This window comes from Ictalurus punctatus, chromosome 18, assembly GCF_001660625.3.
Source record: "Ictalurus punctatus breed USDA103 chromosome 18, Coco_2.0, whole genome shotgun sequence".
NCBI classification, from domain to species: domain Eukaryota; kingdom Metazoa; phylum Chordata; class Actinopteri; order Siluriformes; family Ictaluridae; genus Ictalurus; species Ictalurus punctatus.
In genome coordinates, this window is record NC_030433.2 from 19,140,972 (window position 1) to 19,167,240 (window position 26,269).

The 26,269-nt window shown below is 40.1% G+C and overlaps 1 protein-coding gene across 3 annotated transcripts in view; it reads left to right on the plus strand.

Moving 5' to 3' along the window:
• The window catches only part of specc1lb (sperm antigen with calponin homology and coiled-coil domains 1-like b), a 29,021-nt gene that overhangs the window by 749 nt on the left and 2,003 nt on the right, over positions 1-26,269 (plus strand). Inside the window, exons 1-14 of one of the 3 annotated variants that reach the window (XM_017493563.3) lie at positions 5,399-5,503; positions 6,236-6,416; positions 6,993-7,137; positions 7,300-8,918; positions 9,885-10,092; positions 11,401-11,474; positions 12,019-12,194; positions 12,834-12,997; positions 13,102-13,223; positions 18,515-18,593; positions 18,848-19,013; positions 20,550-20,652; positions 25,501-25,617; positions 25,876-25,935. In XM_017493563.3, coding sequence (XP_017349052.1) covers positions 5,463-5,503; positions 6,236-6,416; positions 6,993-7,137; positions 7,300-8,918; positions 9,885-10,092; positions 11,401-11,474; positions 12,019-12,194; positions 12,834-12,997; positions 13,102-13,223; positions 18,515-18,593; positions 18,848-19,013; positions 20,550-20,652; positions 25,501-25,617; positions 25,876-25,935 — 3,255 coding nt within the window. In that variant the 5' untranslated portion in view covers positions 5,399-5,462. Of the gene's footprint in view, positions 1-5,398; positions 5,504-6,235; positions 6,417-6,992; positions 7,169-7,299; positions 8,919-9,884; positions 10,093-11,400; positions 11,475-12,018; positions 12,195-12,833; positions 12,998-13,101; positions 13,224-18,514; positions 18,594-18,847; positions 19,014-20,549; positions 20,653-25,500; positions 25,618-25,875; positions 25,936-26,269 lie in introns of those variants that run through there. The other 2 variants (XM_017493564.2, XM_053687793.1) reach the window with 2 other exon arrangements.

Genomic DNA, 26,269 nt, shown 5'->3' on the forward strand with positions numbered 1-26,269 from the left:
AATCTTAATCCTAAATGTAGTGATATGTCCATATTATGTTAATTGTGATATAATTACGATAAATGTGCTGTATTATTATATATTTAAATAAGAGAAATAGTGGTGTAGGGGGGTGACTATAAGCCACTGAACAAATCTTAAAAAGATGTATTTGCATGTATATGACTTTTAAAATGTAAAGACAGACGTGATGGGGTGTTTTTTTTTTGTTTGTTACCCTATTTAACCTCTTTGAATTATTTTAACAATAATGAGCACGTTTATAATGTAATGTACCCTGGCATTGTGTGTGTGTGTGTGTGTGTGTGTGTGTGTGTGTGTGTGTTCTTACATGTAAGACGTTAATAATGGGTTTCATTCTCAGACGTCTCTTTTTCTTCATCGCAGGATTCGTTTAAGTCTCACAGACACATCCTCAGTGCGCTTTTTTTCTTAATAATGTCAGGAATTTTGACAGAAAATAATACAGCATGGCCTGCAGGTTGCACGTGTAACTAAATACAGTATAGAGGGACTTAAAAAAAAAAAGCTAATTATTATATCGCACTATTTGAAGATGGTTTTACGATACACACTATGTACCATATTTAGTTTTGCTTCTAAAGTGCAAACAAAAATGAGTCATAATGGAAAAACTAAGCAGTTAATATTTGAAAATGAACAGAAGCATGAACAGAATTGAACAATTGTTTTTTTTTTTGTTTTTAAAAGGTTTTAATATGTAAATAGCTGATTGTTATTTCAGAAATGAATTGTCATGCTAATGGATTTTAAAGCTTGTGTAGTCAGTAGGGCCAAATAGGTTATGTTTTCAGGTCAGTCTTTAAAACTGTGAAAAGGGACTTTTTTTAAATTAATTATTTATTTATTTATTTAAGAAAGAGTAAAATAATGTATTCAACAGTATAAGTAAGTTAATTATGAAAACCAGTTATTTTAACTTTGTTAAGAAACATCTCCCCCCCACCCCCACCCCCCTTCTTGACATTCCAGTTCACTTTAGTTTAACATCTGGATGACAAAAATCAACAGCGACTCTTTCATCATAAGCTGCTTTGTGCTTTTAAAGAGACTTTCAGGTTCCCATTAGAGCTGATGATTTGCAGTTGTCTGGAATAAATTCATTACAGGCCTGGATGGTGCTTTATGCAGGTTGGCATGTGTTATCACAGAGTCTGAATGTATGAACTCAGAATAATAGATTTATATAAAAGTGTTCTTAAAAACTCTGCTGCTAATATGTGTAAGAAGTAAGGAATAAGGCATGACTGGGGCATGCTATTATAGAAAAATAATAAAATCCAGGGTGGTGTGATGCGGCCTGAAGCAAAACGCGGTTACTGTTAGCACCCTGAAGTTATTTAATTGTATTAATTATTAAAGAGCAAACTTTGTATCTATTTATAGTTACAGCTAATGTTGTGGTACATCATTGAAGCTGGTTATTGCAGCTGCAAACAGTCATTTCCCTACCAGCCTCTCTTTTTCGGTACTCTCGCTTGAAGTTCATAAATCAAAGAAACGCCGTTTGCCATGTTATGAAAAACCACAAATCATAAACTCCGCTGTCCTGAAGACTTTCCTGTGAGGGAAAAGTTTAAGCTGCAGCTTTACCTCTGACTGTTTTAAAGTTCAAACACTTGAGACTCCTTCAATACCTGTTAAACAGCTCTTTAGAGAAAACTTCACCATATCAATCATTACACACATTTTCTATTCCATTTATGTCAAGAGTCCACCGTGCAAGTCCCTGTACCGAGTTGTTGAAACGATAGGAACGATGAGGTATTAGAACGAGTGCAGTAATGTAAACGTGTGATCTACAGCTGCTGTCTTCACACGTAACTGACAGAAAATGAATCAACACCTTCTGACCAATCAGAATCCAGAATCCAACTTGCGCTGGTATAAATATAGTCAAGATCCAAACTTGGAAAAATCTCAAATTTTAATATGAAATTCAGACTGTCACACAGGTTAGTATTTATCATGATCCCTGACATTGTCTCTCCACATCACCTCGTAGCGCTGTGTTTACGGAGCAAGTGGTTTAAAAATGTCTGTTAATTTTAAAAAAGACACACAAAGCACTTCATTCATTCCCTCAGCTCAGTGATGGAGTACAGCAGTGTGTGGTTATGAAGGACTGCAGCCTGGCTATTAAAACACTGTGGCATGTAAATAGCACCACCAGCCTCAATAACCATCCTGTTCTCTGTGACGCTCTGTGAAAGTCTGAGTCACAGCAAAGCGCAGGAAACTTCCCTAGTGACTCGTTTGATTGAGAATAAAATGTACATGATGTGCCATGTGTCTCCTTCACCTCGGCTGAAATCCACAAACTGAGTGTTACAAAAAGTGTGTGTATATACACACACACAGTACTGTGCAAAAGTCTTAGGCACATGCAAAGAAATGCTGTAGAGCAAAGATGCTTTCAAGTTAGAATAAATGACAGAAGTTACACTGCAAGTGCACAAATAGAGCACATAATGACAATTAACTTGAATTAAACTAAACCTTTTAAACAGTTCGCACCAATTTCTCCAACCCCTTGCACACAGTGTAGCATTTTGGATGTAAACATAAGATTGTGCTCGTGCATCACTGTCATGTTTCTGTGCTTCACAAGCTACATTTTGATATAGTCTTTGTCCGGTATTTAATAGAAAATGCTCCCCTATCTTAGAGGACTTGGGGCACACCCTTTTTTTCCCCCGCTGTCACTTGACGATTATGCCGCCGTTTGATCATGACTAAGGTCATGTTGAGCATAAAAAGGTAACGTTGACACACATAGTAAATTGGAAAAAAAAATTGTAGTTGACTGGGTATTCTGGTAAAGCTGATGGTGTCACATTACATGTATTTGACACGTGACATGCATTTGACTAGTGTGTAGTATGTAATTTGAAGAACAGCCTTGGTTTGTACTCTCCGATGCTTGTTTTCAGAACCGAAATAACATAGTGAGTAAACGTGCCCTGTGCAGTGCGCAGACCAACTAATCAATAATGAGATTCTCTTACAACGATTTTCATAATCAATTATTATTGATTTTATCGATTAGTTGTTGCAGCTCTAGATGATTGACACTGTGTCATACAGTACCAGAAACCTCTTCAGCAAGACTTTTTGAAACTCCGAAAGTCTCCGCAAAGCCGACTCTGGATAAACTATAAGCTATACGCTTCTACAACAAGTTGGCTACCAGTGTAAAATTAAAGCAGCAAACTTGACACACTGAACAGTCTTTACTGACTCATCACTTTTGGGGCAAAGAGACATTGCAGGAGTTTCATTTTTGTCGAAACTGCCATATTAACATATTTCAAGTTTATTTTCTGCGTGTTGAACAGAAATCCGAGTCCATGTCTGATAGCCATCTGTAAATGATTGTAGGAATTCAGAGACCCTGTGGTTGTGGTTTGTTATGGGCTGTAGCGAGCGCGTGCACGTCGACATGGTTTAAGCTCCCCTCACCATCTCCTTCATCCTTGCTCTCCACCCCGCTTCCCTAGGCCCTCTCTTCTTCCCGTCTCAGAATTTCAGCTATGTTATGATTTCCACTCACTGTTATTGTCTGGCAGAGCTCTGGGAAAAATCCCAGCATGCTGAGGGTGAGGTCTGCTGAGCTGGCACCACTTAATGGTGTTTATTTACAGAGGTGGAGTCACCGCGTCAGATTTAAAATGAGCTCCACCCCTTTTCTACTTTTTTTTTGTCGCCCCCACATTAACAAAAACAAACACAGCGTTATAATTATCATGTTGTTTTCTAACCTTTACTTGGGCTTCAGACAAGAAAATAAAAAAGCACCTCCACCCTACTTCGTCAGCAAGGCATTTGGGGTGAGGGTATGTGTGTTCATACAGGTGAGTGTAAAGCATTTGGGTGTTTAGGCTGAACTGTAATCTGCAGTGATCAGCTCAAGTGTTGAGGTTTAAGAGTGAGGCATCACTCTGTGCAAAAACGGGTGCTTATTAAATAAAATGTGGATAGAGTATCACAAGTGCTTTTTGCACCTGTCCTTTAGTGTTATGAAAACTAAAGCTAGTTTCTAGCTTTCTTAACATGTCCCTGCTTGTTTCTCCTGGTATCTTGTGAAATTTTTGCCAGCTTAGTGACTTTGTTGTTTTGATTCCATGACTTTCTAGACCACTTTAGTGACTTTTCTTTACAAAAGCAACTGTCCTGCACTCCATATGGCACTCTAGATCACATCATATCTGCTGGTTATACAAGTTGCTAGAGTATGTACAGTAGTTTCCAATTGCTGACCTCTGTTCCCAATGGCCAATCGCCGATCACCTCTGTTCCCAATGGCCAATCGCCGATCACCTCTGTTCCCAATGGCCAATCGCCGATCACCTCTGTTCCCAATGGCCAATCGCCGATCACCTCTGTTCCCAATGGCCAATCGCCGATCACCTCTGTTCCCAATGGCCAATCGCCGATCACCTCTGTTCCCAATGGCCAATCGCCGATCACCTCTGTTCCCAATGGCCAATCGCCGATCACCTCTGTTCCCAATGGCCAATCGCCGATCACCTCTGTTCCCAATGGCCAATCGCCGATCACCTCTGTTCCCAATGGCCAATCGCCGATCACCTCTGTTCCCAATGGCCAATCGCCGGTCACCTCTGTTCCCAATGGCCAATCGCCGATCACCTCTGTTCCCAATGGCCAATCGCCGATCACTTTTGTTCTAAACAACCCATTTTATTCTATACTGTTCTATTCTATTCTTCATGTAACACATGAATGCTATTCACTAAATATGAAATAAGTCATCTGTTGACTTTTTGAATATGCATTGGCAACTTTCCCCAGAAAGAGTTTACATTTATGGTATTTGGCAGACGCCCTTACCCAGAGCGACTTACATTTATCTCATTCATACATCTGAACAGTTGACGGTAAAGGGCCTAACAGTGGAAGCTTGGCTGTGATGGGGTTTGAACTCATGACCTTCTGAGTTTCTTGAAGAAGGACTAAATTCAGTATTTAGTTACAGTATGACTCACTCAGTAATAGACCAGATGAGAGATTTATTGGAAGAATGTCTAAGATTCTTCAACACCAGCTCAGTGTGTACCCATTGTACTATTAATTTTATAATTGTACGTTTATCTTCCTCACTACAGTATATCTACATCACACACCCTTTATGATCCTCTCCCGTGCACTGTGTTTAAGCGCCTGCTCAGATTTCTTAGAGCCTTTTAAGGATATTGAAGGTGAACTTCAGCGAGACTTGGCCTCACTAACGGCCGTGATGATGTGATAAGAAAAGCAGCTACAGCCTTCCTCCTGCCCTGTCCTCCAATCACACATTGTGTGTGCATTCAAACGGTCCAGCGGTGCTTCCTTCCGAACTCCAAGTGTGTATAAATAGAGCCCGAGAGGACTGCACTGGTATTTATGACTGTCTAGCGCACAGTGCTGTTGTTTAATAGGCCATGTGTTCTCCAAGGAAAACGGTGACTTCTGCTGCGATTAGGTAATGGAGACATTTTTTTCCTGATGTTGCTGAAGGTTTCTAGAAGGTTCTCAGGTTCTGCAGTGTGATTTTTGTGGCTTGTCATATTGATTAATAATTTTATTTAATGTTCGAGGTGTAATGGAGTTTCATGCAGCTGAGTGATCACCTTGGTGGAAGGGATCTGCCAATCAGACCAGTTAGCCTCTTCTCTGAAGCTGTTCAGACAGTGTGAAGTGCATTATTTATTTATTTTTTTTATTTCAGATAATCCATGAAGACAAATGTTATTATTTTATTGGGCAATTGTTAATATGAAACAGGCTACACTACACTGCTCTAATGCAATGTGCTTATATTAGAGCAAAGTTTATGTAGAATTTAGATTTATGTAGCGTATATCTGTGCTGCTTAGGCATTAAAATTAATTCATTCTTCAGTAATTGCTATATCCTGGTCAGGATGGCGGTGGATCAGGACTCTGTCCTGGGAACACTGGGCATGTACACCAGTCCTTTGCAGGACACCATGAACACTACATTCACTCCTAGGGGCAATTTATAGTATACAGCCCAACTACTGGGAGGTAGGAGGAAACTGGAGAACCCTTGCAGATACAGGGAGAACATATGAAACTCCATACAGACAGTAACCCGACCTCAGGATGGGACTGGAGCTGTGATCCTGAAGCTGGAGCTTTACTAGCAATCCTACTACCACTGTGCCATGTTCATCTGTTTTCTCCTTCTGCAGATTGCGCCATAAATGTATCAAGAACTTGGAGCCCAGTATGAAAAAGGCGAGCAGGCCCACAGGCGCCTCCAGCAAAACCACCACAGCCACTAAACCCCTGGGCAAACCCGAGCCCAGTGGCACTATGGGCACCGGAGGGAAGAGCACCAGCAAGAACCAGAACTCGGCCCTTCTGTCTAAGGTGAGTCCCTGAGCATGTTTCTTCTTCTGTCTTGTTTCAGTCCACAACATCAGTTCCTGATGTCTTTAATGCTCCTGTGGCTGAATGAATACAAATCCCCTTAACCATGCTCCAAAATCTAGTGGATGCCTAAAGCCTTCCCAGAACAATGGAGGTTATTAGAACAGCAAAGGGGGACTAAATCTGGAATGTGATGCTCAACAAGCACACATCAATGGGTGTGATTTGTCAGGTGTCCGCATACTTTTGGCCACATAGTGTATTTGATGGTTCAAGTTCCTATTGGAAACCATTAAGCCAATAATGTCCATTATATGGTGAAAACTATCTGAGATATAATAGATTTGAATGCTTTCATGAAAGATTAGGCAATTATTTTGTGTACACAATACCAGTAGCTTGTAACTAGTAACTCTGACTCCCTTGGCCTGGATAATTCATACTTTGTTCACTCCATACTGTGCAGCTTTATGGTCCAGAACAGGGAAAATACTGTGCAATGGATTTTAGATGCATTATGGTAACTATCACATCCATACACATATACTATTTCTAATATTGGCATATTTTAACCAGACGAAGAGCAACGATGACCTTGCAGCCATGAGCGCAGGAAGTGGAGGCGCCTCGGTGGGCAGTGGCAGCAGCACTACAACGAGGAGCAAGAGGAGCACCAGTTCCACTCAGAACAACACAGAGACAAAGACCAAGGCCAACTCGGGTACCAGGAGTCAATCTGGGCTTCAGAATAAGTATATTCTGGATTGATGAAATGCTTCTGATTGCATTTTTGAACAAGGATATGAACAGTCCTGTAGAAAGAAATCTGTATGATCAAACCTAATAATCTATTATTTATTATAATCTATTCTCTGTCTTATAGGTTCCTCAGGAAGGCGTGGGATGTCCTCTGCAGTAAAGGAACCTGGAGTGACTCGTGAGAAAACCAGCACTGCCAAGAAGCAGTCTGGACCATCTAACTCTGTGGCTTCGAAGCGTTCTCGCTGTCGCACGTCAACTGAGTCTGAAACCCAGGCAAGCAAATCACGCTATGATATCAGCAACAAAGCAATGCTGGAGTCAAGAGTAAAGGACTTGCTGGGCTTGGCCAAAAGCAAAGACCTTGAGATTCTGCACTTGCGTTCTGAGTTGCGTGGGATGAGGGCTCAGCTGGGTCTGGAGGACCAGGAAGCCCCCGAGCAAGAAGAGCAGTGTGAGGCCGAGCTGCCACAAGAGAAGGAAGCTGTATCTGGGATAAGCGCTGCTGATGTGGAGTCGACCCTGCTGTTACTGCAGGACCAGAACCAGGGCATTCGTGGGGAGCTCAACTTGCTGAAGAGTGAGAACCGAATGTTAAAGGACCGACTAAATGCTCTAGGATTCTCATTGGAGCAGCGTCTGGACAGTCCTGAGAAAGGACTGCACTGTGCCTCTCTCAGTCCTGAGCCCACAACCAGCGGTGGGGGCAGCAGCAGTGGTGGGGATGGAGGGACTCGAACCTCCTCAACTGAAGGTTCTGCCAGGGGTTCAACTGAGGATTTACTGTCGGAGGCGAGACGAGTAGGGTCTCCGGATGTTCCGGACAGTGAGTGCAGTGAACCTTGCCAGGCTGTGATGTCTAGTGATGATGCCCTGGATGCACCATCTGGTTGCGGTTCGTCGTCAGAGTCAGAAGGTGGCTCGCCAGGCCGAAGGCGCTCGCGCCGGGGAAGTAGTGGCAACGCTAGTGAGGTCTCAGTGGCCTGCCTGACTGAGCGCATTCACCAGATGGAGGAGAGCCAACACAGCACAGCAGAGGAGCTTCAGGCCACGCTTCAAGAGCTTGCAGACCTACAGCAGATTGCACAAGAGTTAAGTGCAGAGAACGAACGCCTGGGTGAGGAGCGAGCCATCTTGGTGGACTCACTGCGCCAGCAAGGTGAGCGGCTGGAACTCTATAGCCGACAACTGGACTACTTGCGTGGCCTGCTGGATGAGCACCGCGTAGCTTATGCCAAAGATGATGAGGATGCCAAGAGCAGTCGCTACATGGAGCTGGAGCGGCGCTACAGCGAGTTAAACGAGAACTCGCGCCTTGAGAGGGAGCAGCTTCTCGGTGTGCAGCAGCAGTTGAGCAGTGCGCTGAAGATGGCTGAGCAGGAGAATGCTGAGTCGCAGGGCCTTATGGGAGCCCTGAAGGAGCGTGTGCACCTGGCGGAGAGGGCTGCCGAGCTGGAGCGAAGAGAACGCGAGGCCACTGCTGTTGAGCTTCATGGCATGAGGATGCAGTCTGAGGATGAGCAAGCCGAACTAGCTCGCTGTCGGCTCCAGCTGGAGCAGGAGAGGCAGAGAGTGGCCCAACTCCTCTCCATCCAAGGTGCCGGGGACAAGACTGACATACGCCACCTGCTGGACAGTGAGAGATTAGACAAAGAGCGAGCCGAAACTAAAGCAGCAAAGCTGCAGGAGGAACTGGGGCACACTCGCAATGAGGCTGCTCAGCTTCAGGATGCAATTAGAAAGGTGTGTGTGTGTATCAGTTTTTGGCCTAGTCACACTTACCTAGCTGCCTTGTCAAACTATAGTAGTGAGGTGCCAGCTTGATTAGTTTCTAAATTATGGTGATTGTAACTATTTACAATTTTTTTTTTTTTTACAAACCAAATAAACGCTCTATTTCATTTTCTAAACTGAAACTGTATCTAGGCTTGTCTATTAGTTCGAACTTGGAAAGACAACTTTAATTTACTGGATTCAAATTGCCAAACCAAATAGTTTGGGCAGCTTCTTTTGATTACTTTTTGTTTGTAAGTCGCAGAAGAGGTGGGATTAGAAGTGGCATGTAGTGTAGCTGTTTGAAGTGTATAAAGTTGGTCAGTGGTCTATTAAACATTATAAAAGGGTCAGCATTTTCTGGAAGATTATGCATGATTAGCTGTATGTATGTTGAACATTTTCACTCACTAGTGAATAAGGGATTAGCACCAAGCTACCAGTAGTGCTTATCTTTACACTGGTTTCTGCCTTACAGTAGTTTAGACTTTAATTGCTCTTAGCATTTCAGTTCGCATTTAATAGACATGGATATGACACATTCTTTTTGTGCATTATTGTTAGATGAATCAATTTTTTTTTTCTTTTTACTGTAAAGAGTTTACTTCTCTCAGTCAGTTCTGTTAGCATATGGCATCTCATAGCTAGAAGTTTTGATGTGGGTACAGTTTCGTGATTTCTGCTCACAGCAACCTGTGTGATGGTGGGAAACTATCAAAAGTGGTGGGGTAGCAGGGCTACCATACATAGCGGGCATTACAATCAGGCTAATGCAAAAGTTATAATGTAACTTTTCTGTTTAAGAGCAGCACCTACTGATACTTACTACCTGGGGGCAAAAACAGGTATAGAAAACATTTCTTTTGATAATAGCAAAACACTAAACATTGTCTTTTTTGTTTTGTTTTGTTTTGTTTTGTTTTTTGCATGTTCTAGCTGGAGGCAGATTTCCAATCATTCCGGGACGAGGTGCAGAAACAGCTAGCCGAGCAGAAGCGTGTTCTAGCGCAGCAGTGCTCAGAGCTGGAGGAGAAGGACACAGAGATCGCTGACATGAAGGAAACCATCTTCGAGCTGGAGGACGAAGTGGAGCAGCATCGAGCCGTCAAACTCCATGACAACCTCATCATCTCTGACCTGGAGAGTGAGTCATCCAGGACATGATGATAAAGCGATAATTCACTTTTAATAATGCCTCACGCAAAGTAATTATTCATTAAAGTGCCCCTATTATGCTATATAAAAGTGCCTAATATTGTTTGAGGTCTCACAACCTAACCCTAGATTTACATGCATCCAAGGTCAAAAAACACTAGAATTTTCTCATAATGTACATTGCAGCATCGCCTCTTTTTCCCAGCGTCACAAACGACTCGCTCAAGCATCCGTTCACTCTAAACTCCTCCTTTCAGAGAGCATATTCTGCTCTGATTGGTCAGATGTCCCAGTCTGTTGTGATTGGTCTACCGCTTACTGTGTGTGTCGGAAAGGAAACGCCCACTACCATATCTGAATTTCAGCCCAGTAATAATTTCGTCAGTTTTACCTTATCAATTTGAGCCCGAGTCCGATAGTGATACATCGGAAAATCAACCCGAACCACCATCGCAAGCACAACGAGAACAGGGCGTTTCTCAGTGGTAAGTTTATATGTAGTTCAACATTAACGCAGAGGCCTACAGCTCTGCGCTGTCTGTACACGTATATAACACAAAACCACGCATTTGGAACACTTGGTAAAAAATATATACATAAATAATTAACCATACTTGCAGGATGTGATCCAGAGGCGCAAGATGGTCCAAATAAAGTGGATACGGCCCCGTGTTTAATAAAATAATCATTTCCCAAATCCTGCATTGACTTCAGCTAGATTTGAGAAGCAGTCGTCAATGAAATTATGGGAACACAAACGAAGGTCCGGGTTGAACCGCAAAGTCATTTTGCTTTTGCAGCGCAGAAAACAACGTCTTCTAGACATTAACCTAACTCCTTCAGGACGCAACCTCAACTGTAGTGTTTGAAGGCGGCTCAAAGTACACGTTGTTCATGAGCAACCAATGGAGACCAAGTTTTTTGTTACAAACCTACATCGGTTAGTACAGGAAGTAAGTCTGGAAGTACTGACGATTCGTTTCAGCTGTTCAGAATCGGGTCTTTCTTTTGGGAGTCAATAACTCCCTTTGTCGTACACTTTTGATTTTTTTTTTTAAACTTTGCAGATGTTTTTACATTCACGAACAGCTATATAACACACTACATGAAAGGTAATATCTGAAAAAGCATAATAGGGGTGCTTTAAAATAGGTGATGTTTCTGATCCACCTCATTTCCACCACAGATTGCTTGACTTTAGCCACAGGGGGTGGCATTGAGTCACATTTAGTCTTGTATTCATGATTTTTTTTTTTTTTTTTGCCCCCTGGTTAACATCTTTATCTCTCTCATGTAGATTCTATTAAAAAACTTCATGACCAAAAATATGACATGGAAAAGGAGATTAAAACGCTTCACCGTAAACTCCGGGTAATAATCTTTTACTTCTCTATATGTTATTGACGATCTTCCTGTGAGTCTGGCTTCCTGTAAAAATCATAATCTTTGAAAAGCTTCATAATGATAATTATTTTATCAAAGTGCCTTGGTAATGGAATTCACAAAATCTCAGACCACATCCAGTTCTCAAAGACAGTAACAGGGTTTAAAAGTTTTTTTTGTTGTTGTTTTTTTAACTACGGTAACGGCTGGTGTAGCAGGGCTACCATAATAACTGTAACAAATGGGTACAGTAAAATCTCCAGAAATTAAAGCATGACATAATGGATTTATAATGGTGTACAATGCCTTTTTTTTTTTTTTTTTTTTTTTAACTGAGATCATACATTTCATTTGGATTGATTAATTTTGCTGTGTTCTGATTTCCATTGTAATGTGACCATTAATGAAAAATAAATAAATTCTGGATCATTAGCTGGAACAGAACTGGCTCTTTTGTTAGCCCATTGGCACTGTGTGAGTGAGAGAAGCTCAGTGTAGATGTGTCTGAACATGAAATGCTTTTATTTCTCAGGAGGAGTCAGCAGAGTGGAGACAGTTCCAGGCTGATCTCCAGACTGCTGTGGTCATTGCCAATGACATAAAATCTGAGGCTCAGGAGGAGATCGGGGACCTGCGGCGCCGCCTACAGGAGGCTCAAGAGAAGAACGAAAAGATGAGCAAAGAGCTGGACGAGCTCAAGAGCAAGAAGTAAGACACCTTTCAGTCAACTCATAATGTCCAGGATATAATTTCCACATCCGTGTCTTTGCATATGTTCAAATCCAGCATTGTGTGGGAATAAGTATGGAGGTTGTTTACTTTAATGAAACACAATAAGGGAAACATCCTGGAAATCTTTCCTCCGTCAGACCGTAGTAAAACGTTGAGAATCTACAGATACAGATATGTGACTGGGTTCAAATGAACCAACCAGCCCCATTCATTCATTCTTCTGACACAAATAAACTGTCCACAATGTCCCTTTATCTCAAATGTATAGATCAGAAATGTTATTCAGATTTGACTCATTTTGCTCTGTTTTCTCTTTGATCATGAGCATAAAGTTTTTCATTCTTGATCATTAACAGGAAGAGAACTGAGTGCTGTGTTGAGACCCGGCTCTTTTGTTGTTCTGCACTGGCTCTGTGTGGGTGAAAAACACCTGTTTCGTTAGCTACAGTCGCCTCACAGCTCCAGTGCAAAACTAAAGATGCAAACTTCTGACTACATTTGGGATAAACTAGGACTCTGGACAAGTGGATTTGAGTTTTGTGGTCTTAAATGTATAGTGTTTGGAAATGGAAATTGTTAAAACATTGTATGTGTATTTGTGTGTGTGTGTATTAGGCAGGATGAGGAACGTGGGCGTGTCTTTAACTACATGAATGCAGTAGAGAGAGATCTGGCTGCATTGAGACAGGGGATGGGGCTCAGCCGCCGCTCTTCCACCTCATCAGAGCCCTCGCCCACCGTCAAAACCCTCATCAAGAGCTTCGACAGTGCCTCACAAGGTACATATATATACACACACACACACACACACGTGTCGACTAACTGCTTGCTCAACATTTAGTACATTTACTTACGATTGGCATCGGGTGTGCGTGTTTTGTAGGCCCTATTCCCGGCACTCCAACATCCGCTGTTCCCGCTGTAGTCGCCGCTGCTATTTCTCGAACCCCTCTCAGCCCAAGTCCAATGAAAACCCCTCCCGCTGCTGCCGTGTCCCCCATTCAGGTACAAACTAAGATTTAAATTCTCTAACAATTCTCTCGTCTCCTCATTGAGACCTTGTCACACAGCACTTTTTAACACTAAAACCTCCTCATACACATAAGGTTATGTTTGTCCTATCACTGCTGCTACAATAATACTAATCCTCTGAACGCTCGTGTTTTTTTATGGGATAGTTTTAATGTTTTAATTTGGTGAATTCTGACTGACACTAAGTAATAACTACTGGAGGAGCAGGGCTATTGTAAGTACTGTAATAAAAGGGTACAATAAAATCACCATAAGTAGCTTGCTGTCCCAATCATAATCCTGTTATGATCATGCTAATCAGGCCATTCAGGATTTATAATTTTTTTGATTGTTGCAGCCAAAACTGTGTTTGTTTGTTTTTTTTTTGCTCAGAGCAACGTGAATTGACGAAATTGCAATTGCACGGAATTGTTTGCACGGTCTTTCTCCGTGATGTTTGTTGATAAATGAGTCCTTTTAGCTATAGTCGTCTTTGACGCACGTGAATCCAAGAGGAATTTAACTGAATGCACATTGTGAAGACGTCACATGACGCATCTTGGCCCAAATCGGTGGTAATTTTGAGAACTTGCAAGTTCCAAATATTGCGAAGTTTGCTTGATTTTGCATTAATTGCTGCAGTCGTGAAATTCTGGAGGGACTGTCTATTTTCCATTAGTCATTCGTTGCTATGTTGACAACAATTGGAACGACACAGAAAAAAAAAAAAGAGTTCTTTTTAAATACGGCTTGACAATTCGGTGATTTTTCTCTGATTTAAAGAATGAGTTGGATTTATTTCTGATTTCTCCACCATGATTATTTTACAAGCATAAAAAAAGAATCAGAATTAATGTTTCTCTTGCGATCAGTCCTTATTGCTACTTTTTGCTTTTCTTTTAAATGAAAAAAGGAGAACATTGTGAATCCTTTTAATTTTCTGTAAGTCATCTAGTATCTGGGACTGTTCAGGAAATTGAATTCCTCTCAGATTCATTTTTTAATTTTTTTATTTTAAGTTTCATGTCAAAGCATAACCAGGATTAAATGCTGGTTTAAATGCAATCACGGCTGCATTTCCTGAATTCAGTTTAATCAATAAATTTTGATTTAATATTTGTCGGTGCACCCAGGCTGATGTTATTACAGTATATTATATGTTACATTTATTGACCGATTAGGAAAAAAGGAGGGAATGCATCATGGTTTGGTCTTATTGTTGCTGTTTGTGACTTTCAGCAGGTTCTAGATAACACTTCTACACTGCATTAGGGTAAAATATAGACGTAAAAAAAGTTTCCTCTATGATTCTCTGTTGTACTTCACCCAAATTCCTCAACAAACAAATATGCCATCCTAAGACTGAATAATTACAGTCACATGATCTTAACCCCTTTATTCAGTAAACAGTTCCTGCAGAATTCTGGCAGAAACAAGACGCACCGCTCTTTCACTCCAGTGCTTGACCATTTAACAGTTCATTTAGAATTAGTTTTAGTCTTAGTCTTTTATTCTTGGTAGTTTTGGTGTAGATGGAAAAACTTCTTCAGCAATTAGTGAATTAAAACTGAACAGTTTCAGTTAATGAAAATAGGTTTCTTTTTTTGTGCACCCCCCCCCCCCCCCCAGTCCCCCCTCGCCCCCGATTTCTTCAATGCATTCTTTTCAAGTTTGATAAATGTGATTATTTCTAACATTTTACTGACTCTTAAATTTTTCAAACGGATATCATTACAGGCTTACTAAAGCTTCAGTATAAGGAATCAAACACTTGTGGTGTGTTGTTATAGGACAATAATCAACAATGAGGTGGCGTGATGAAATGGAGTTACTGTTCCTACCCTGAACCCACCAACGAATCGGTTCCTGATATCACATCCGTACATATATACATTCGTTCTCTCACCAGCTTCTCTTTTAATAAGACAGCTGTTACTCAGAACCACAAAACATAAACTGCTCTGTCCTGAACACTTCCCAATGTTGGGAAATTTAGTAAAGGCTTTACCTCTGACTGTTACAAAGTGCCTTTACATTACCAAGACACAGGAGACTCCTTCCATAAAATGTTATATACTGAAAACTTCACCATATCAGCAATTACACCCAATTTTCTCTGTTAAACTGTGCATTATTAAAGTTTGTTTATTATTAAACTAAGACCATGTAGCTCGTTTGTAATAAAAATGCCTGTGAATGAGCTTGTTGGAACAGGCGCGTTAATATAAACCTATGATTTGCAGCTGAACTGGCTTCAGAGCAGATTCTGACCAATCAGAATTCAGCAGTGCTGTGGTGTAATATGATTAGATGAAACTTTAATTTGAAAGGGTGAGTGAATTATTTAGTCCTTATTTAGTTTCATTTTGGTCAGCAAACTTGTCTTCATTCTGTGGTAATCGTGAAATCAGTATTTCACAGTGCGCTGTCTTTAACGAGTTTTATTTCTCAGCTCTGACTTCTCAGTAGAGTTTGTCAGCTTCAGCGCTTGCATTGGTGAGTAAAACCAACCAGCATCCAAGGAAGTGACAAAACAGTGGGGGAAAAATATTTTAAATATAACAATTTCTTAAGGATAATCATCAAGGCACACTGTTTTAACACAAAGACCTGAATTATTATTCAGTTGTCTTCATTTTTTTTTTTTTTTTATTTCGTCAAATAGAAAACAGTGTAGTTACTGGACCTGTTAACAGATCATGAAAGTGTGAGAGGTGAACAGCAGAAATTTTCATCAAAAATGAACATTTTAAGAAATTTAATGATGTTTAATCTGAAATAATGCAATGTCAGTTTTGGCCAGTAGGAGGCGCAGTCAAAACTCCCCAAAACTCTCCTGTGTTTTTGATGTAAAAGTCTCAGCACTAATATGTTATAATTCAGAAAATACATAAACAAACATTTTTTGATGTCACACCACTTAATTTTTTATTTATTTTTTTGGGGGGTGGGGGGGGGTTGTTTTTTATTTGAAAAACCTCGGACCGTGAGGACACACGATACACACTGCCTCCTGATTGGTTTAGCAGATGTCTGCATTCTTCACTTGAAAAGTCCTTTGAGCCCAAAATATTTACAGCTTTTCTTTTTTCCCATCCCTCTTACATGGCTGTTCTCTGGAATTTTCTCAGTAGCTTGAAACAAAGCAGGATGTTTTTCAAGACTGGGAGATGTATATATTTATTTTACTTACTTTTGTTTATTTGTGAGGAAAGACCAGGTTTATTCACTCGCTCCCTCTCAACTCTCTGTAGTGGCTCTTAGATTCCGGTTTTAAATTTCATTCCATCACAGTGTAAAAACTATAATTACTGATTTGAACTGAGCTGTACCTTTCCTTGTCACTGGGGTGGTACTTTTTGTACCTTTAGTACATACGCTTTACAAAGAAAGGCACATAGTGTATCTTTACTATACAGTCTAGTTATTGTCTAGTTATTTACCTTAAAATGTTTTTATATATATATATATATATATATATATATATATATATATATATATAAAAACACAAACCAAGTATCACAATATGAAAGTATTGTAATCTGATTATTTTTGGATTATTTCAAGGCCACATATGTAAATAAAGTCAAGAGAAAAGCAATATGATCTAAAATGCTTTTTTTAGAGCTTAAAAATCATGTTCAGTGTTTTTGGATTTGTTTTAATAAAATAAATAAATTTGTTGCTCATGTGAGTCACAGCTGGCAAGAGAGGACCAGAACTATAATCATGTATCTGTCTATATTGTGTTATGTCAAAAGCAGGGCTCCAGACAAAAAAAAAAATCTATTAAGGAGGCATTGGCTCCTATAAGGACAAAAAAAAGTCTGATCAGTCATCCTGTCGTGTGTACGTCTGGCCTCCTATTACAGCATCCGCATTTTCATCCAAGTTCACTTAAAGTGGGAACTGAACGGAATCTTTTCCAACTTGACAGCTATATGCAATCCCAAAGAATAGTTCTTTCCACAGAATCTGAGCCAGTGTCACTGATCGTAATCTTGGCCGCTGAGTGTGGTTTAACCTCCTCCTCCTCCTCCGTTTTGCAGAAACCAAGCGTTTGACACATGGTTCAGGATCAAACTGTTCAAGTGATTGGCCGTCTGTGCCGATCCTCAAGTCCTCCAAGGTTGAATTGCGTGCTTTCGATTTTATCCTGTTTTGAGCTGAAAAGCCACGTTCACACTGAGCAGCCAAAATTGGTAGAACAAGCAATATCTCAACTAGATGCATTCCACTTAAAGCACATACTGTGTCGTTGTCCTGCATCTAGCACACATCCAGTCCATTTTTCTTCATTAGGAATATCTGAGAGGTACATTTGGTGAAAGGCAGCTCTTCACATGCGATCATATAGGCGGTGTTGAAGTTTATTTTTAACTCCTTCCATTCATTCTGTCATTTAGTTCACATGCACGAAACACTGCTTGGTGCTACATCGTCATGAGCTTTTTTCTGCTTTTGACTATCGCCCTGTTTTCTCACAGTCTCTTTCTTGGAATGGATCGTTTCAGTAATGAAATCCGTTTCCCCTGCTGTTTCTCTGCCCGCTTTGGAACAAAGCTTGCGAAACATTTTCTGTATGTGATGATCATACCTGAGCCATGCAAACTCTTGAACCCGAGAAGTCTTAAAATGCCTTTCTGCACTTTTACTTGGGGGTTCATCGATTGACACGGAAAGATGATCCTCTGTGTCTGTTGTTTTCTGTCTCTCTCAAGCTGACATAACTGGAGCCTGCTTTGTTTATTAGAAGGTGTGCTATCAGCACTGGTGCTTGACAGAGATGAGGATTTTTTGGGGGGGTCTGATAATTTTTTGTTTTGATGTCTTTCTGACGCGGAAAGCTACAGCAAGTGATTTGACGGGCTACCCCTCAGAGAAAAGACATTACCTGCAAATTTTGAAATCATAACGTGTAAATTTATGTTCCTTTATTCCTATATTCCTTTTTTGCCTGAGTTCTTAGAAAATAAGATCATATGGTATAAATACTGTGATTATATTGCAAGATGATTGAAACCATCATCGCTTTTTTTTTAAATGCCAAGAGTGTAATATATATGGTGTTTGTTTATAAATCACACCGTTGTCCTGATCAGCTCCTGTCAGACCTTACAGTGTCTCAGCAGTGTTATAAAAGCATAAATCCATGGCTGAAAAACCAACCCCACTTCTCACATCAGTGAAGCAGATGTTAAAGGCAATACCATTTAATAAGGGCGTCACCAGGAATGCGTGTTAATTCAGTGTGTGTTTTTGCTTTTTGTCTGTTTGACTTACAGAGACACACGGTCAGCACGCCCAAAGCCCTGTCCTCACTGGTGGATAAGAGAAGCAGCTACTCCGAGCTCAGTATGCCGGGTGTGTACCGAAATTGTACAGCTTTGACCTACTTACAGTAGTATGCGATTTGGGACACAGCCCCAACAAAATGCGATCATGGAATTGTCGTTGTACCCTGCTGTCTGATGGAAAATTTAATTTAGTGAAATGTTCATCGTGCCTTTTGTTACTGCAAATTAATATTGCTAATTATCACGAGTCATTGATGGTCTCTGATAGTTGTTCCAGACACACTGATCTGATCAGATGTTTGTGTGTGTGTGGGGGGGCAGTTTCTCGCAGGAGCAGTGAGGAGCTAAAGAGGGACCTGTCGGTCACTGATTCACCAAACCCCACCTCAATCATCAATTTAGGCTCCGCCTCCCCTCAGCTCTCTCTGTCCTCAAACTCCTCCTCCCCCACAGCTTCGGTCACGCCCACTACACGTGGCCGTCTACGGTAGGTCACATCTAATTGACTTTCCTGTCCCTCCTGTCTGTTCTCTCTCTCTCTCTCTGTCTGTACTGCCTGTATGTTATTTAATTTTAAATTTCTGTCTGACTGTTGTGCCTGTCCTATCAGTCATTTTTTTCTCTTCTGGTCTCCGTCCATTCTGGTCGTTTTGTCTGTTCTTTCTGTCTATTGTCTTCTGTCTTGTCCATGCCCGTTCTCCCTGTCCTGTTTTTGTCCGTTGTCACTGATTGTTTATTACGTTCGGGTTCTACCACTCCATGCCCCTCGTACTCCTTCCCTGACTTTTTCTAAAACTCCCATCTGTGTGGGTTCTCAGAAAGCTCCAGTGTGAATAAAGCATAATATTCCCAGACTGAGGCACTCATGGATGATGAACTGCAGCTCCTCTGCTCTGAATTCCTCACACTTCACACGTTCTCACAGCTGACTAGCTCACATTAATCAGGACTCAACCAGTATATCATTCATCTGAAAAATTTGAAAATTTCACACTCACTGGTCGAGAGAGTGAGGATGAGGTTAGCTGAGATATATATATGTTTTTTTTGTTTGTTTGTTTGTTAGAATTTTGCTTCAGTTAGTTTTGTACTTTGAGCTACAAGGTGATTGTAGGAAATAATTAATAGAAATCTGTGTCACATTCAAATCTTTAGTGTGTCTTTAGTCTGTCTCAACCACCTTCAGTTCTTCATTGATGTCACACAGACATTCTAACTAAACCTGACTTGAGTGTTCTGCATCGTTCTGCCTCTTCGTTCCTGCCCCCAGGGTATGAAGCTGGAATTGTAGTAAAAACTGAAAGTGATGCAAATGATAATGTTTCCACTTTATTGTTACTGTTTGTGAATACAGATTGTGCTTATATATATATATATATATATATATATATATATATATATATATATATATATATATATATATATATATATATATATATTACATTTAGCTACAGTTTGAGGTTGTACACAGCAGATCGGTAGCTGTGACAATCTGGCAACCCTGATTTCTACATACGCACCATTTACAGTGATCCTGTAATTTATTAATAATGCTCATTCTTAATAATAACGTTGTTAAGACATGGACAGATGTGAGAGATTTTCTTTTGTTTCTTTGTATTTGTTTTTTTTCGTTTTTTTTTTTCAAATCAGTGGGGAGGAATGTCAGCGCACGCCCTTCCCAGTCGGTCATGACCCTAACATGTACAGCTAAGATTAATTTAACTGATACAGGATGACTAACCCGTTGCAAATGCACACATGACTTTCATTACTTGTGAATTTCATCATCCCCTCTTCAGGACATTTACCGGAAAGGTGAATTTCTGGTCTTGACCCCGAATAAACCTTTTGTCTACAGATATCAAGTTGTGTTGGAAAAGTGGGCTTTTCTCTCATACAAATAGGACATAATTGTTTGGTGAAACATTCAATTATTTCAGCTGAAATTGCGCTTGGCTGAGACGATGTATTTGTGTATTATTTGTGCTTTTAAAGCTTAATTCTGGTGTATTTTGCACAGCGAGGAGAGGAAGGACCCACTCGCTGCTCTGGCCAGAGAATACGGAGGATCAAAGCGAAACGCTCTCCTCAAGTGGTGTCAGAAGAAGACAGAAGGTTATCAGGTACGAAGAGATGTTTACTGGAATCACAGCCTTGATAGCTCGGTAAACATTTGCGGTTCCTTTCACATGAAAACAAGATGCAAAAACTCCATGAAACCTGGAACGCACACGGGGAAGAAAAGTGTGATTGTATGATGTAGTAATAGTAAACACGGTTTATAACAAGGTTAATATATAATGTTTATTATTGGATGTGGAAAAGAGTAAACAGACTCAGCTTTTGGGGGTCAGGTTCACATTAACTGGTTGAGATAATACAAGTCAGATTTTCTGCCGTAATGTAAAACAGATATGATTTTTGGTTTTCAGGAATGTGTGTACACAAGTATATGTTTTTAAAAAAATAAAATACTCTGGAACTAGATGAGCAACACATAATGCACAATACTGTTTGAAACAGTTTCCAAATAAATTGAAGAAAAAATACCCCCCAAAACCCCCAAAGTACTCCCTCACATAAATGGCTCCTCTTGCAGCAGTGCCAGCAAAAGCTAACCATCTGTCTATTATTTATTTATTTATTTATTTTGCACCTTCTCGACCTGATCATGTACTGCTGACGAGCTGCTCACTGTCCTCCAGAGCACACTGAGACGCAGGCATTTGTTATTAGTGCATTCACTCCTTGCTTCTACAAGGATAAATTGTCTCACGAATGACCTTTTTTTTTTTTTTTTTTTTGAATCGTGCAAAACGGATATGTGTGCATGGTGTTTCAGTGAACAGATGTAAAGACGGATAGACTGTATATGGTCCATTTACAGTCAGGGATGCGAACGTCAATATAGACGGATCCTGTCTGAAAATGTGTACATTTTGAGTAAGCATGACCTCTTTAGATAACAGAATCCCAGAGACACAGTGACGTTATTGCAGCAGTTTTAATAAATGATCTACTCGTTTTACACACAAATACAGAACAGCATGTTTTAGTGAATAATCTTTCCAGTGATTAAAATGGAAATGAAATCACAGAAATTATTAGAGCTGGAATAAAAGTCTAAAATTATTATTATTTTTTTTTTAGCAGTAATTAGCTGTTTAATTTGACATGTTATAGAAGCATACATGCATGATAGAGAGTAAATATCCATCATACATGCATGATAGAGAGTAAATATCCAAAACATAATCCAAAAAAAATCTTTCTTTTTTTTTTTCCATGCTTCCCGAGCTTAATAGTTAATATTTAAAATTTATAAAAGAAAGAACATGTCATGTGTCTTAGATTAAATTCTATCGTTGTTCTTTTTACAAGGTGATAAGTTGATAATTCTAACATTTTCCGTGTGGATTTCAGAAGCGACAGGTAAATATTCTCACTGATTCAGTGGCAGGTGGAGAGAAAAGTTTATTTCCTGCCTTGAATGTCATTTTTATTATTGTTTTTCCATTTCAAAAAGAGAAAATATAGCACAGCACTTTGAGGTTATGTTAAATGTTTATGGCTCGATTAGATTAATCTGTGAGTCTGTTCATGTGTTTACCTGTGTCTTTATTTCCTGTCGAGCTCCAGGCCTTTATTGGTGTTTGCCTTTTAAACAAGAGTCTGTGAGATTTCTCACGCTTCGTCTCTTCATCACTTCGCCCGAGCGCTCTGTCTGTTTCAGCGTCTGTCTTGCGTCTTCTGTTATTCGAGGGTTTGAGGATGCCTCAGCACACTTTCAGCCGTTTTTTTTTTTTTTCCCTTCTAAATGTGATGCACTTCATGGGCCTGGAACATAATTAACAGCTAATGATAAAAGCACGCACTGAGCTACGTACCCATGACACGTCAGGCATAAATCACTTATGAGTATAAAAACCTATTTGACTCCGTCTGAGTTTGTATTAGGGAACCGAGATCCCACGGGACAAATGAGTGCTTAGTCTTGAGCTTGAGAGCATGTTGGATGAGGAGGGGAGCTGATACGGCACTGCAAAATGTGTTTACTGCACTCATTCTCTCGTTAAAGTATCTGTTTTATTCTGTGGTATAAATGACTCATCTCTTTATATTTTGGGCAAAACAAACCAACCAGCTGCTCACAGTATTGGATAGAAAAGATGAAAAATTCTACTACCTATCATTAATGTCAATAATAGTGTTACTATTATGAAACCATTATCGTTGAGCCTTTTAGCACAGGGTCTCATCATATAGGTAATATAACTATTACAACTAAACATACAGTGGCAAAGCAACCAGAGGCCATTCATTTTCAATGAGAGCTGGAGACTTCCCACGACGTGAGCTGTATAATGATAGCGGACCCTTCTCGGCCGCTCCCTCAAAGGACGCAAAAAAAAATGGACCTGGAAAAACTATCGGTGTGGATTTTTGCCAATAACCGATAGCTCCAACAGATGGTTATCGGTGCCGATCAATCGGTCAACCTCTAGAAGACCGTAGAACGTGCGTGATCCGTAGCCTCCCGTGCTCGCTACATGTTATTTTGCTTTAAAGGTGCTAAGGCAATTGGTGCTTTCACAGCAAGACAATGGCAGAAAGTGCACACACTGCTTCTCCTTCATCTTGTATGATATGATATACATATATAGTCATGTGAAAAAATAAGTACACCCCATGGAAATTGTTGGCTTTTTTACATATTTGGACAAGCAAAAATATAATGTATTTGAAACCGTGCATATTAATAAAGTTGATATACTTGAACACAAGGAAAATTAGCTTTTTATTTTATTTAGCTTTCACGCTAGTCAATACTTTGTGCTACCTCCCTTTGCCAAGATAACAGCTCTGAGTCTTCTCCTATAATGCCTGATGAGTTTGGAGAATACCTGGCAGGGGATCCAAGACCATTCCTCCATACAGAATCTCTCCAGATCCTTCACATTTCAAGGTGCACGCTAGTGAACTCTCCTCTTCAGTTCACACGACAGGTTTTCTATGGGTGTCTGGAGAGCGCTGTAGGCATGAGAGGGGTATAAATAAGACCGGTTCCACCTGCACTCTCTAAGCAGGTTCTAATCACTGGCACCCAAACACTTGATTCTAATTTTATGGACTTGAAGGTGTGATAAATGTAGGGGTGTACTTACTTTTTCCCTGTGACTGATGTTTTGTTTTGTTTTGTTAATCTGAATTGTAAAAATGACTACAAAATGTCAATTTTATGTCTCATTTGATAGTGCATCAACTTCATTAATAGGCGCTGTTTCAAAGAGGATCAAATACCTGGTTGTTCAAATATGTCAAAAAAGCCAACAATTTCCATGGGGTGCACTTATTTGTTCACATGACTACACACTGGTGAATTTTTTTTATACAAACCCTCTCCCTCCAGAATGTTTAATTTTAGCAGCAGTAAACTGGTTTGTTGCCAAAAGTGGAATGCTATGGATAAATGTTACTATGGCAACCAGTAGTAGGAATGTCTACTGGCGACTTCGTAGTACAGCGACTGGCTGTGTGTGTGGGTGTCTGTGTGTGTGTGTGTGTCTGTGTCTGTGTGTGTGTATCTGTGTGTGAGAACATACCTTAAGTGTTTTAAGTCAAACCTTTCAAGCTGTGACCAATGAACAGAAAAGCTGCATTATGCATTAGCGCACTCTTTCAGTGAAGCGACACTAAACTTAAGGTCCTGTTTTCTGTCCTTTTGTGTAACTTTTGCTTTGATTGATTGGACAGGGCTCAGTCTATCTACGTTTAGTTTCTCTTCTAAAGGCATTTTTAAAAAATCAGTGATCAAGAATGTAATAAACTTCATTCAGTTTTATTAAACGTGACCGTATTTCACGTGCGCTTCTCAATCACTGCTGATGACACGTCTGATATATTTCAGTCTAAATAGAGATCAGAGCCAGGAGGCGGGTCACTCTCACTGTGAGCCTGACAGGACTCACTGATGGGCTGCATGATGCTACAGTTTGTGCTAGAAAGAAATCAGCTACAGGCTCACTTCTTCATACAGTTCTGTGAGTGTTGGTGGTGCTGCTGTTCTTAGTTCAAAATAATCCAGTTTAAGCCTCATCACCACCATGCTAGCTCAGTGGCTCTATTAATCTGACAGATTGAATTTACTCCAGAACTTAAAACCGGCCGTTTTTAAGAGCAGCTGTGGGATGATTTTGGTGTGAACACAGGACTGTTCATTATTTATAATAAACATTTCTTAATTCTGTTCAACTTTCATCAACACTGATTAAAAACACAAAATGTAACCATGATACTTGATCAGATATTCAGCTCAGAGAGGCAAGAACATGCACACATATGCACACATATGCACACACATACACACACATATACACACACACACACACACACACACACACACACACACACACACTGAACCAGTGGCTCCTTAAAAGAGCTGCTTCACATTTTTGACGCTGTATGTGTGTGATTTGTGTTGATTTTACTCAGACCTGTAGCTGGAAGTCTTAATGCATTTATTAGAGCTTCTCTGGAACCAGCTGAGCAACATACACTCATGATGCACAACACACACTCGTGCAGTCACTATAATGCATTCAAACAGAATTTGTGCTTTTTACAAGTCATAAAAAACATTACACTCAACATTCAAGTGCTTAAAGATGTAAGAACACGGTTGCTAGGCAACCAGGATATGAGACTCTCCCATAGCACACTTACATTGTGCATGTATGAATGGTACTAATGTGATGTTTATTATTATATTATGATTTATCTGAAAAAAAGAGGAAAAACTCTTACCAGAAGCTTCTGTATTGTTTAAAATTTAGTTATATATATATATACATATATATATATATATATGACATGTGTATATCTCTACACATCTTGACTGTAATGTAAACAGTCTTGTCTATAGTAATGAAGCAGTAAAGTAAACTCAATAAAATCTGTTATTGTTTTCTCAGAATATAGACATCACTAATTTTAGCAGCAGTTGGAACGATGGACTGGCCTTCTGTGCTGTGCTGCACACGTACCTGCCAGCTCACATCCCATACCAGGAGCTCAACAGCCAGGACAAGGTGTCCCCTCTCTCCCTCTCTCCCTCTCTCCCTCTCTCTATCTCTCTCTCTCTCTCTCTCTCTCTCACACTCTCACACTCACACACTCACACACACACACACACACACACACACACACACATACATATATATATATATATATATATATATATATATATATATATATATATATATGCGCATGCATGCGCACGCACACACACACACACACACTACCTGTTTTGCTGTAGCTGATAAATGTGTGTTTTGTGTGTTTCTCAGAGAAGAAATTTTACTTTGGCCTTCCAGGCAGCAGAAAGTGTGGGGATCAAATCTACTCTTGTGAGTTTATTTTAAACACGTACTTTTACTCGTTTTTAAACATTTTTCATGAAAATTTGTATTTTTGTTCCGCATATGTTCTTATTTATTTACATTTTATTTAAATTCCTTTAATTCCACCCATAACTCTGTCTAGCCCTTTCCATAGCCCAGTCCTAGCCCCGCCCTAAGCCCTGTCCTAGCCCCACCCAAAATCCAGTCCTAGCCCTGCCCATAGCCCTGCCCATAGCCAAGTCTAGCCAAACCCCTGATCACCACCACCCCGTCCATAACCCTACTTTTTTTATTTTTTATTTTTTTATTATTATTATTATTTTTTTAACTTTTCATATAA